Raw genomic sequence first — 13,732 nt, 5'->3', positions numbered from 1 at the left:
ATAAAGATAAAAAAGATAAGATATAAAAAATAAAAGATTAAGATAAAGATAAAAAAAGATAAATTTAGAGTGTGATGTTGTCTCACAATTGACAAGTCTATTTTATTTATCTATCTTCCAAATGTCTTTGCAAGACTTAATAGATAAAATGTATGAAATTCTAATGCAATCACTCTATGTCTAGCAATGATTTTATCCTAGTTCTATTAGAAATTATTCTCTTTTGAGTGATTAATCTCTAATATTAATGCATATAAGACCTTTTTTGTATTCCTATTCCTATTAAGGATGACCCCTCAGTAGAACACTTAACCCCTATAGAATGAATAATGCGTGAAATTAAAATAATAAAATGAAAAAAAAAACATTTATTTGCATGGATAAATATGAAGTGTATAATGCATCTTTTGGCTTTTTAGGCCTATTAGACCCTAACTAAAGATTTAACCTCTCATAGTCATAAGAAACCTTACTAGTTGTTGGAGTGGACTTGACTTAATGCAAAAAATCTTCATTATTAATATTTATGATATTTTTCTGGATTTTTTCGCTTTTAATCTCTCATTTTCATATATACAAGTCATAACTTAGAAAAATATCAATTCTTACTATTTAAGCAAAAAATAACGACTAAATAAATATTTTTAAAGATATTTTCAATATATTTTTATTATATAAGTTGAATCTTGAATTGATAAAAAATCAGTTCAAATTGACATGTGAACATCTCTAATAAGTGTTACATTTGTTTTGGTAGAAGCAACTAGAAAAGAAATTTTTTTATATTTAGTGAGTTTAATTTATGCCCATTTATTATTGTAAAGTATTTATATCGAAATCTAATAATAATTTAATAGTTAATTAAGGTTTTAGTCCCTCAAGTTTTTAGGCTTTTAATTTAGTCCTTCAAATTCTTTTTGATAACTTTTAGCCCTCCATTAATTTTTTGTCATTATCTTTAGTCTTTCTAAATGTTTTTGTCCATTTTTAATCTCTTATTTATTTTTATTGTTTGAAATTAGTCTCAAATATAAAATAAAATGATAAACTAAAACTGGAGAAAATAAAGACTAATTTTGAGTAATAAAAATAAATAAGGAATTAAAAATGGATAAAAAATTTAGAGAAAGTAAAAATATTCATGAAAAATCAATGAAGGCATAAAAATTATAAAAAAAAATAATTAAAGGACTAAAAATTAGAATCTTAAAAAAATTTGAGAGAGTAAAAGCTTAATTAACCCATAATTTAATCATTTTATTGTTCTGTTTTACGGCTTCATGTTTTAAGATGCCATTATTTAACAGAATCGAATGCTTTTCTGCACCGCCGAAAAGCTTAAAATAAGTTAGTCGATGGAGTTTTTTCTTAGCTCCTTTTTCTACATTTCTATGCTATAAATAAGCCCTTTTTTTTTTTTTGAAAGCTTATGTTGAAAAGTGTTTGACCTAGCGTCTCCATAAAAGGAGAAGAAAAGCTAAAAAAAAAAAAAAAAACAAGTTAGGCCAAACACTAAGTGCGTGTTTCATTTAGCTTGTTTTGGAGAAATGACGATATATTTTGTTAGATCTGAGACAGTTTTTGAAAACAAAGTGATTATTTATTTCTCTTCTCACGGCTCTCCAATAGAAACGCCTTTGATGCGAGCAATCACAGCCCACAGGGCAGATCATACTCCAGATTGCAGCTGATGTTTTGCAGGTCTGTCACTTGAAAGTGAGACGATGCATGGCTACTTTATGACAGTCAACAACATTACATGGGGTCCCATAAGATGAGCCATGCTAGTGAGTCACACAATAAGCATACTTGACTCGAGATGCAGAAATTTCCATGATGAAACCGAGTACTTGAAGGAATGGAGGGAAGTGAGCTGTGTTCTACCCCTGTGAACAAAAACTTCATCCTATTACAGAACATAATGTTTTGTGGGGTTATGCATTTGGTTCTCGGATGTTGATCAACTTCCCAAATCCTTTGGAGAATGTTTGGCACTCCATGCATTTGCTCTGACAAAACATGCAAATTTGGGTCTAAAAAAATTGAGATCATAGGTAGAGGTATTTATAATTTTATACACGCACAAACAGAAGTTCTTTTATCTGAGATTAACATTGTATGTATCAAGGATAAACTGACAGCTAACTGAGCTTAACGGTTAACAGAGAAATAACCAACTAATTGAAAACTATCTATTACATGTAAAGAAGAAACCTTGAAAGTTGGTTCAAGCACCTTGACAATGACCTTTGTCACAGTACTTGCATTATCTGATCTGTGTTACTTCATGGTGTTGTCAGGTAAACTACGACTTGCCATGTACTCCCAGTCCCATGCAGGACAACCATCTACGCTCAAATCTTCTAGGGTAGTGAGGCAATGGATGTGACTTGGATGAAAGAGCAGTGAAGGACATTCTGCAACATGGAGCCTCTTAAGATGAGTCATTCTAGGTAAACACTCAGGAAGAAACTTAAGTTTAGGCAAATTATAAATCATCAATGTCTGTAAAGTATCCGCAGCTCCTTCGATCCATTCAGGAAGTACTTGTAGCCACGGAAAATTCTCTACATGCAGAAATTTCATCCTCCATCTTTTGATTGGGCTTTCATCACCCAAAAACAAATTTATCATCCCACAGTCTGCAACAAACAGAGCGTCTAGTTTAGGGAGAATATAAAGGGGTAAGGACATTAGGCTCCCACATGATCTAACAACCAATATTTGAAGGGAACTGAGTTGAGTGAGTTGTGCCTTTTCCAACAAAAATTTCAAATTGACACAATATTCAAAACTCAAGGTTTGAAGATTGCTCAAGTTTGCAAATTCATCCTGTGACAGAGAAGATTGCTTTGTGGTTATTTTCAGCTCTCGAAGGTTAATCAACATCCCGATTCCTTTAGGCAATGCTTTAAGCTCCATGCATCCACTGACTGAAAAAACTTGCAAATTCTGGAGTTTGCAAATAGAATTAGGAAGTCTTTTGATTTTGCCATTATTGGAAAGGTCGAGAACTCGCAAATGCCCCAATTTAGCAATTGAATTAGGAAGAGTCTCAAAAGAAGAATCACTTAAATCTAAGACCCGTAAGTATCTGTATCTTGATACCCATGTCTTCAAAATAATTTCACTGGCAAGACCCACTCCTTCAATGGGAAAAGTAATTGTTCTCAGACTTCTGGATTTGGGGAACACGGCATGGTCAGGTAAACCATTTTCAACAATTGATATGTGCCTTACATGCTCAGGTATATTCCGTGTACAAGCATCTACCATCAGATACTCCTCCTTCGCAACATACAGGGCAAGATCATGCACCAAATCGTGTACGTTGAAAAAATAGAAGGGGCCAAAATCTGTGATATCCTGGAGAAATGATCTTGAATGCAACTCTTCTATATATTGTCTTGCAATTTTCTCTACCTTTTGACTTCCATTTGGGGATTGTAGTAGTCCAAGTGACGCCCAAAGATTGGTAATTTCAGTATTTATAAAGCGAAAATCTTTGGGAAAAAGGGCAAAATAAGCAAAACAGTGCCTCAAATGGGATGGCATTTGATCATAGCTCAACTTAAGTGCTGGTAAAATGTCATTTCTCTTTTGTTCTAAATTCCATATCTCATGGTCTCTCACAAATTCCCACTTATCTAAATCAGAAGTTGAGAACAGAGAACTTCCCAAGCTTCTCACTGCCAAAGGAACCCCTTTGCATTTTTTCACAATTTCCTTTCCGATCTCCATTAGATTTGGATATTCCTTCTCTTGACCTTCCTTAAATGCCCATCTCACAAACAGCGATATACAATTCTCTGGAGAAAGGCCCTCTAAAACATAAGAGGGAATAGTGCCCATCATTGAAGCAATGGAGTTACTTCGCGTTGTCACTATGATTTTGCTTCCCACTGCACCAACTTTTATTAAATTTTTCAAGTCAATCCATTTTGTATAATCATCATTCCATATATCATCCAAGACCAGTAAAAATTTCTGAAGAGAAAGCTTGTGTCTAAGACGAGTTTGAAGCTGCTCAATATCTAAGCTGTTGATGTTTTCTTGGTAAGCAAGAGCAATATTTGGAGCTGAAGCTGAAGCAGAATTGATGATTTTAATAATAATCTGCCTAATGTCAAATTCATCAGAGATACAAACCCACATCTTCAATTGGAAAAGTTCATCCATCCTCTTATCATTGAACACCAACTTTGCAAGTGTGGTCTTCCCCAACCCTCCAATACCCACTATGGGAATAACACACAGACTTCTATCACCATACCCATCACCATCAGGGTGGGGTTGCATCAAGAGCTTGATAATTTCTTCCTTATCAGTCTCCCTTCCAATCACATCTGAAGCATCCACATGGGAATAAGTCATTTCTCTCCTTTGCACAAGCCTGAGGTCAACCTCAATCTTCTCAAGACCAAACTTATTCCCATCTGCTGCTATCTTATCTAATCTTTCCCTAACATCTTTAATTTGATGAGCCATCCTAAGACGGAAAACAAGCGAATTAGATGAAGAAAAGAAGTGGCCTACCTTCACCCTGACGCTGCCTGAAGCTTTAACAACTTGCTTTTGCGAGCCTTGGCACTCAAATTCATCCAACACATCTTCAGCATCGAAGCAAACATTTTGAATCTGCCTGAGCCATTCGCGCAACCCATGCTTGTGCTCCTTCTTCTCCTCAGCATCCAACAGCACCCCTTTCACAATTGACAATGTGTCTTTGATCCCCTTCAGATCCTCATACACACCGTAGGCTCGAGAAGCCTCTTCATAAGCATAAGAAGCAAGTTTCCCCAGCAGTGATTCAGCAATATCAAAGACAAAAGATTCGGCCATGTTCTTCAGGAAAGAGCTGAAACGGAGATGGGATAGAAGTTTGTGTTTGTGGTGGTGATTGTGTCTCCTTGTCCATACTAGTTCATTTAATCATTTGACAAGTCAATCAGTTGACGCGAAGTCTCTCAGTCAATTGTTTTAAAGTTCTTTAAACCCTGGTAGATCTACAAAACTTACATACTATACTACGGGAAATTTTTTAGTGAACCAATGGTTCATGAAGTACTGAATCATGTAATCTAAAAACATATTCACAAAAAAAAAAGTGATCTAAAAAACATTTTGACATTGTATCTGCGTTACGTGACACTCATGCGTTCATACATGCAATTTGAATCCTCTAATCCACGTGTTCCTAGACTGTTTCATTATGTTACACTACGCTGATAAATTCTAGTGGGTACTAATTAAGATGATCGTAGATCGTAGTGCACCTAAAACCGATCATAAGCAGACTTTGGGGGCCCGCGCATCATTGATTACTTCCAACAAAATTGTCTTCTTTAAAGAAACCTAGTAGAACCCATTAGCAAAATCTTATAATAATTTTATCCCTTATCCAATTTTTTTTTTTGTTTGTTTTAGTCCATATATATATATATATATATATAAAATTTCTATCAAATATTTTTTCAAAGGGACTAAAACAAAATGAATAAAATATCGTAAGGATTAAAATGAAAAAAATAAATATATTAGAAGGATTAAAACAAAATAATAATGACCAAAAACAAAAAAAATTATTTTATTAAAAACTCAATGGAAAGAAAATATTTATTAAGGACTCAAAATAAAATTCCCTAATTTATTAGGAACCTAATAAAATATATTTAAGTCTAGACTATTATACACTTAAGCAAAATAAATTCTAGCAATTTTAAACCGTCAAAAATAAATGTGATAAATGAATAACACATCATCACTTAATGCCTACATTTAACGCTAGGGACCAAACACCAAATAGAAAAATAGTTTAGGAATTAAGAGGGGTCAAACTTTAATTTAGTTGAGGAACTAAAAATTAAAAATTTTAATAGTTGAGGGCTAAAAACATATTTTGTCCTATATTTTAATTCACGATCTTCCTATTTGATCGCCTCCTATGTATTTCCACTTGACTCATATTTAAGCAAAAAAAATGGTCTTATATATTTGATTTAAATATAAATAAATCAACTAATTTTGGTCTATTTAGTGTTATCATTCTTAAAACACCCTTCATTTAATTCTAATTTTATTTTCAATCACTATTTTTTATTCATGATATCAAGTTTAAATGAAAGACATTTTTTATTATATGGTTGTGGTGATTGTGCCTCCACGTCATACTCGTCCATATAGTCTTATGAGAAGTCAACAAAATGACATGAATTCTCAGTTAATGTTATTTTAACCTTTGGTAAGTCTACATGACTTGCATCTATGTAAATTCTTGAATGACCCAATTAACAAAGTCTTAGAATACATGATTAATAAATTACATTGTTGGACTACAAGTGCAAAAATAAAGTCTCATATCGAATAGAAATAGGAGTTAAGTAACATAAAAGTAAAAAAAACCCATAAACCTAATTCTTTAAGATTTTAGGTTAAAAATATGATATTAAATTTGCTTATGTAACTACATAGACAGGAGCAAGAAAAACAAGAAATGAGACAAGAATTAATTCAGACTAAAAAACAACTTAAACAAGTAACATATGTACTGTTAAACTTGGGTTATCTTAGCTCTTATTCTCATCCTCCTCCATCTCCTCAACATAGTAGTGACAATGAGGATGATGAATACAATGATCATATCAAATTGGATGATATATAATATGATATCTTGCTTAATTGTTTGAAAGAGGTGTGTTACCTTAACATATGTTTACTATTATTTAGGTTCCAAATTAATAACAAATGGTTATTCATTTTTTTTTGTTTTATTAATGATGCAAGAGCCTTACTTTACTAAAGAACAAAGTTTTTCTTTGGGGACGTGGTGGAAATTTATGAATTCCATTGGTAACCTAGGTTATATTAGAATTTTGGATAAAGTAGTAAAAAAAACCCAGAGTTTTTATACATTTATGGCCAGTTTTTTTAGTGGTAGGATATTTTAGTTTGAATTTTGCTTTGTGATGCTACACTCTGATGTAAAACTTATGATATTTTATTCTAAATTTATTGCTAGCATTGGCATTTAATTTGAAATACTTCGATTGTTATACAAGCCATTTTCTAACTTGATGGTTAGTTGCTTAATTGATGATAAAAATTATACTTTTGGTATCTCGTTTGTTTCTTGTTGCTTTTAAGGCATTGGTTTTAGCTTAATATATAGGCAAGCAGTAGTATTGGCCTATTAGGTAAGAAATTGTATATTATAAATAGAAATTATGTGATGGAAGCTTGCTTGTGGAACTTTTATGGAGGCTGGATCTTTGAGCTTCAATGAGGTCCTTCAATGGTGATTTTTCACCATGGAGATGCAGCGGAAGACAAAGAAGAAGAGGTGAGAGGAAACACCATCCACTAGGGAATAAGCCATGAAAGAAGGAGCTTCGCCACCAAGAATGTGCCTTGGATAAAAAGCTTGGAGAGGATGCTTCAATGGAGGAAAAGAAAGAGAGAGAAAGAGAGAGGGGGGGAGCACGAAATTGAAGGAAGAAAAGGGAGAGAGAAGTTGAACTTTGAGTTGTATTTCACAAGACTCTCATTCATCAAAGTTATCACAAGTGTTACACATACTTCTATTTATAGCCTAGGTAGCTTCCTTGAGTGGACTCAACCTTGGCCCATGGGCTCAGAAATCTACCCTGAGGTTCATGAGAACCCCAGGGCCTTCTTTAGCAGCTCTAATCCAATCCTCTTTGAGTCTTCTATCCAATACCCTTGGGGGGTAGGATTGCATCATTATGTCTATAGTTTGGAATTATGCACTCACTTAGAGGAAGTTGAAGAAGTGGAAAATGAGTAAATGCTTCTAAGAGTGTTATGCAACAGATAGTCAAGGAGGATAGTCTACTTTTCATTGTCCAAAAGAGTGGGGGGAGGAGAGGGTATAAGGCAGAAAGGTTGGTTAAAAAGGGCCAAAATGCAAACAATGTTGTCAATGGTACCCACTTGCATTGCAACTTGCACTTGGAGACCACCAAGAGTGTGTTAGCTGCCTAATTGAGAGTTGGTGTAGTTGTAATTTTAGAGTGGGACTTGGACATTTTTCCTTTCTACTTGGTCACCAATGAGAAACATTTATAACTAAACTGTCCTTAAAAAGCATTGGTTAGAGTTTGGTTTGATATTTCCATATGCATGAAAAGGCTTCTTCCTCTTCCACTTTCTCTCCCTCCATCCTTTCCTAGTATGGAATATAAACTCTTAATTTGAAATTATTTTTACCTTGTTTTCCTCTTGAAGTGTGATTGAATACAATAAATAAAATAAATAGAAATGTTTTTACCTCAGTAAGAAAAAGATGAAAGATAACATAGAAGTAATCTTTGGCATCATTCTAAATGTAGTAATGATGATAATTTACTTAGATCTTTGTAAAAAGTCCTTACCATGATTTAGCTCAAATTTAATATTTATGCCTTCTTCAATTTTATCTTTTCAAAATCCAGAGATAGACATTGTAATTTTCAATACATTTTATAGTAATTTAAAAAATTATGTTAAAATAATTATTTAAATATTCTTAAAATATTTAATTATTTTATTTTAAAAAGCATAGGAAATTACCAACGGATGATTTTATTTTGCAAGAAAATCCGTAGGTAATTTCCTGCGGAAATACAAATTGACTGGAAACTTTCCTGCAGATTTTCTTGTGATTTTCAAATCCATAGGAAATTTCCTGAAAAATAAAATCCGCAAGAAAAAATTACTTGTGAATTTTGTTGAGGCTTATTTCGTAGGAAAGTTTCCTGCAGATTTCTTTTGCAGGAAAGTTTGCAGAAAATTTCCTGCAAATTCTAGATTGACAGAAGCTATTGTCTACAAAGGTTTTACCTACAAATTTAATTCGATAGGAAAATCTGAGGAAACGTGTTTCTAGCGAGTTTTTGTGAAAATTCCGCAGATAATAAGCAAAATTCTAGTAGTATTCTTTGTCAAGTTGTGGCACTCAAATACGTCCAATACATGTTCAACATCTAAACATACATTTTGAATCTGCCTCAGCCATTTGTGCGCGCAATCCGTGCTTTTGCTCCTTTTTCTCCTCAGCATCCAAAAACACATCTTTTACAATGGACAATGTGTCTTGGATCCCTTTAAGATCTTCATACACATCATAGCTAGGCTTGAGAAGCTTCTTCAGAAACATAAGAAGCAAGCTTCCCCAGCAGTGATTCAGCAATATCAAAGACAAAATATTCGGCCATTTTCTTTTGGAAAGTGGAGAAACGGAGGTTGGATAGAACTTCACGGGTGGTGTGGTGATGGTGCCTCCATCACTCCATGTCCATACTAGTTCATTTAATCTTATGGCAAGTGATAGGGGTGCTGGTATAAGAAGCTGGCTTCGAGGGCCAGGACCTCCAGAGAAAAGAAGAGAAGCTTAAAGAAGACAAGCAGAGATGGAGAAGGATAGTATTTCTTATTGATCTGCTGATTATTTATATATAGTGCTTACTGCTAACAGAATTGTCCTAATCCTTTAGGAATATTTTTATAACAGAATTTGGCTAGGAATTAATGTTCCCTAGCAGCAGACAACATTATCCGGCAAATCCTCACTGATTTTCAGACATAATCTTTGAGGTACGAAGGCCTGGTAATGCTTCTCTTAGTCTTTGTCATTTGCACCCCTGCTTTTGCTGTTGTGGTTCCTGCTTCCATTTCTGGTATTACTTCTGATATGCTATATCATCTTCCTTCGGCCCTTCCTAACAGCAAACCAAACAATTTGTCTGAAATCTCAGTCAATTTTTACTTATTTAATATTATTTTATCCTCTGGTCAGCCTATATAAGACTTGCATACGGCGGGAAATTCTTGAATGAACGAATGTTTCATGAAATACTGAATTACGTGATCTAGAAACATTTTACTATTCAAGACTTAGTACCCGCGTGACGGCCTTTCAAAAAAAAAAAAAGACTTGGTAAGTGACCCACCCATGCGTTTGTATGCAATCAGAGTCTTCTAATCCATGTGCACAGAGTGTCTCACATTGTTTACATGGATAAATTCTAGTGTGCACCAATTAAGATGACAATAGTGCACCTAAAACCAATCTTAATATGACACTGGGAACGGGCAGTAAATGGAAGATAATTTTTGGCATGGTTTTGTTGTATCTAAAATTTATGAATTCTGTAAAAAAAAAAAAAAAAAGTGAAGTTGAATGAATTAACAATATCTTAAAGTGAAGATAAGGATTTGAAAGGTGTAGAAAAATAGTTGCGTCACATTATTTTGTGGTTTAAGGTAGGGCCAATTGTAGGTCAGGTCAGCCTACAAGATTTCAAAGATCAATGCCAGTTCTATTACGGTTACGCCCAATTGCCACCGTCAATCACTCTGGACAACTCTTCCAGAGATATGAGACTTAGAGTTTAACCCCACACCGAACCCCAGGTATCTTCCTTCATTGGGATTTTTCTCAAAATTAGGGAATTTAACTCAATTATCCTAGGATGCACCAAAACGAGAACGGGATAGATAAGGGTATGGGTATGAGAATAAAAAATGATAAATATAAAAATCTCAAGATATGGGTACGACTAGAAAATGGTAATTTTTAAATTTTTATTATTATTTAAAGAAACTAAAAAATAAAAAAACATGAGAAATAAGTAAAAACGGTAGCATATTATAAAATTAAAGATAATAAATTTAATCAATTAAAAATACATAATCCTATGCAGGAAGCATTTGATCTATTCTAAAAGGTTAGTCAACCATGTCATATATATAATAAATTTACTGCAGCTGCAATGAGAGGAATGCTGAATTGAGGATATGCGTGTACAATTACTTAATTTAGTGCAGCTGCAATGATATATTTTTCTAAAAGTTCATCATGGTCGTACCTTTTTTATGTTTTTATTTTTCTAAAATGCTGAATTGGGGATACACATGTACCTTTTTTTTACTTACTTGCAATGAGATATTTACGTGTATACCTTTTTTCTAAAAGGTCGTACCTAAATTGGGGAAAGAAACCTAGAAAGCAATAAACAAGTGTTCCTTTTTTTTCTTTTCTATGTGTTTTATTAAGAGAATAACATATGATCACTCCAAGCGAAGGAAACTATGGGCAAAACGTTCCTTTTTTTCTATTCTATTGCTTGGAGTGATTAAGGTTTGGGGTTTGTTGATTTCGTGTAGTGATTAAGAGAATGGCAGAAGAAAGCGAGGGACCGATAGAGGAAAGGGAGATCATACCTGTTTGGCTCTCTGGTTCGTTGGTGGTGACTACCCAATGAGGACTCGAGGAGACAAAGTAAAAGAGAGGAGCAAGGAATCCATAAATTTTCTGTTGGTTCTTTTCTTTCCTCTTTTATATGTTTTCTTTTTTAATTTTGGATGTTGGGGACGTGCATGTAGTCGTCCCCAATACGTCCCCCCGACGGCCAGCTGTACCCAAGAAATTGACGTCATTCCCGGGACGTTCCCTTGCCACCCTGTTCCGTCCCCATCCTCATGCAGTACCGGAAACAGGGGACACCACCTAGCAGGTGTCCCCGTGCTTTATACCTTTCTAGATTTTTTCTTTTCATGACTCAATTTGAGAATTTAACTGAATTCAATTTTAGATATTCTGGACGTTTCTTTTCAATCAAAATTTGTTATTGAAGTTCAAATTTGCGATTGTATTCCATGTATTTTTTGTACTGAAGTCCGAATTTTCCTTTGAAAACAGTAATTGTTTTAGTATGGAACAATAACCAGAAGAGTGAACATTGAAAAATGCAGTTGTGGATTCACTCACAATGTGCTCTTGATGTTGTTTTTATCACACTTGCAATTACAACTCAAGTTTCTTTTTTTGGGCATAATTTAAATCTTTTCTTCGTAGTATGCAATTATGCCATTAATGGTCTACCTTCCTCTTCTTATTCCCATTTTTTTATTCTCTGAATAGAAAGCTTGTTTTGTTTAGTTGCTGGAATTGTTAAATTACTTCTAGTTAGGTTTGTGTTTGCTGAACTAGAGGCACATTCACCCAACGACTTTTTCTACACAAATGCGAATGATAAGGAACTTCGATTGGTTTCTGGTTGTATGCATAGAGGATTTGCACTTTAAGCACAGAGCTTATTGGTTAGAGAATGTGTTGGCTTGTGCTGTTCGAATTAGGTTCTGAGTTACTTAAGTTGAAGAGAGTCAAGAGTTAACTTGAAGAAGATCGACAAGCTTGCTGCTCTGACAATTCAGACACGTTCCTTTTTGCTTGCTTTTAAGTGTTTGATAACTGCAAAAGTTAGGTTTAATTAATAGTCAATTTTGATTAATAATGATTAAAATTCTTCTACTTTACTGTTATTTTTAATATCATTTTAATTTTTAACCAGCGGGATTTAGAAAAGAAAAAGTTGAAGATTAGACCAGCAGAAGGCCCATGAATATGCCCAAAGACACATTTAGTGCGAATCTTGCGCTAAGCGCGTGATCATCGTCGTACTCACTAAGCACAAAAGGTCCGCTTAGCACGAGGTCGCGTGAATTTAAGCTACCTTGACTATAAAAGGAGTAGAAAACAAAAGAGAAAGACACACGGGACTCAGAACTCTCTAATGAATACAATACATCTAAGGCCTGAGCATCTTTAATAGGGGAAATCCTCCTTCTATAGCCATTCTCCCCTTCTCCCATTGTTGGAAGCCTGTCAGGGCAACCTCTTGTAATGTAACTCTTTCTTATTATCTATTTAATGCAATTTTGATTTTTATTATTATTTGATGTGCTTTATTGTTACTGATTGTGGTCTGATCACCCATACTCATGCATTCTTTAGGAAGTAATGCATTGAAAATTGGTTATTTTCTATAGGACTAGGAAATAACATCTAAATGAAATCATTGCTAGGAATAGAGTGATATTTGTTTAGCCTATTTCATGCATCTTTATTCTTAATGCGATTTATTATATCTTATCTTTGCAAAGGAATTTGAGAGAGAAAATAGATAAATTAAGGTCTTTAGGTGAGGAATCAAGGATAGAGTATCATAGCAGATGTGTGTGGAGACTGGGAGATAACATTAGATAGACAAAAATTATTAAAGTTGCATCACAAATAGTTTTCACATGCTAGGCTTCAACATATTTTAAATTCTGAATTTATCTTTAAGCATTCCAAACATATTATCATTATCTTTATCTTTTACTTTTCTTATCTTTTATCTTAAAATATTTTAATTTTTATCTTATACTTTTTATCTTATTTCTTACCTCTCTTTATCTTTTATTTTAAATTTCTTATCCTTCTTATCCCTCTTATCCCTTACATCATCTACAATTCTTTATCTCTTTTACTCTTGTAACATCCCAATTTTTCGTAAATAAATTTAAAAAGCTTTTTAGTAATAAATAAATAAATAAATAAATATAGAGCAAATAATAGGCTGAGTACCCTAGGTATAAATAGTTATGTTAAGTCAGCTGCCTCCTTTTGGCCTCATTTTCGTTTTTCCCCTTCTCCTCTCAAAACCCTTTCTTTTTCCCGCAGCCCACCAAACCAGTCTCAGAAAAACAACGATCTCGAATCCGTTCACCGTTGGATCGTCGTGAAATTTGAGTATCATGTTCGCAACACAATTCCGAGCATTCTCACCGTTGGGAATTTCGATATCATGTCTGAAATGAGAGAAAAACCCTTCGCATTGTAGCCTTTTTCTTTCCCGCAGAAATCCAGAGCTGTCTTGGTAAAACTACGATCCCGGTTTCGTTAACCGTT

General features: G+C 33.9%; 1 protein-coding gene across 1 annotated transcript; it reads right to left on the bottom strand.

Annotated features, from left to right (window-relative positions):
• Positions 1-1,521: 1,521 nt before the first annotated feature.
• Positions 1,522-4,999, bottom strand: LOC114400185 (putative disease resistance protein RGA3). Its single transcript, XM_028362507.1, has 2 exons — positions 2,236-4,999; positions 1,522-2,009 (listed from the first exon to the last, which is right to left on the bottom strand). The coding sequence occupies exon 1, from the start codon at positions 4,840-4,842 to the stop codon at positions 2,281-2,283; it is 2,562 nt and encodes an 853-aa protein (XP_028218308.1). The 5' UTR covers positions 4,843-4,999; the 3' UTR covers positions 1,522-2,009; positions 2,236-2,280.
• Positions 5,000-13,732: the final 8,733 nt, after the last annotated feature.

The sequence above is a fragment of the Glycine soja genome, chromosome 19, assembly GCF_004193775.1.
Source record: "Glycine soja cultivar W05 chromosome 19, ASM419377v2, whole genome shotgun sequence".
In the NCBI taxonomy this organism is placed as follows: domain Eukaryota; kingdom Viridiplantae; phylum Streptophyta; class Magnoliopsida; order Fabales; family Fabaceae; genus Glycine; species Glycine soja.
Note: the sequence above shows the minus strand (reverse complement) of the source record. Positions and strands in the feature narration are given on the sequence as shown.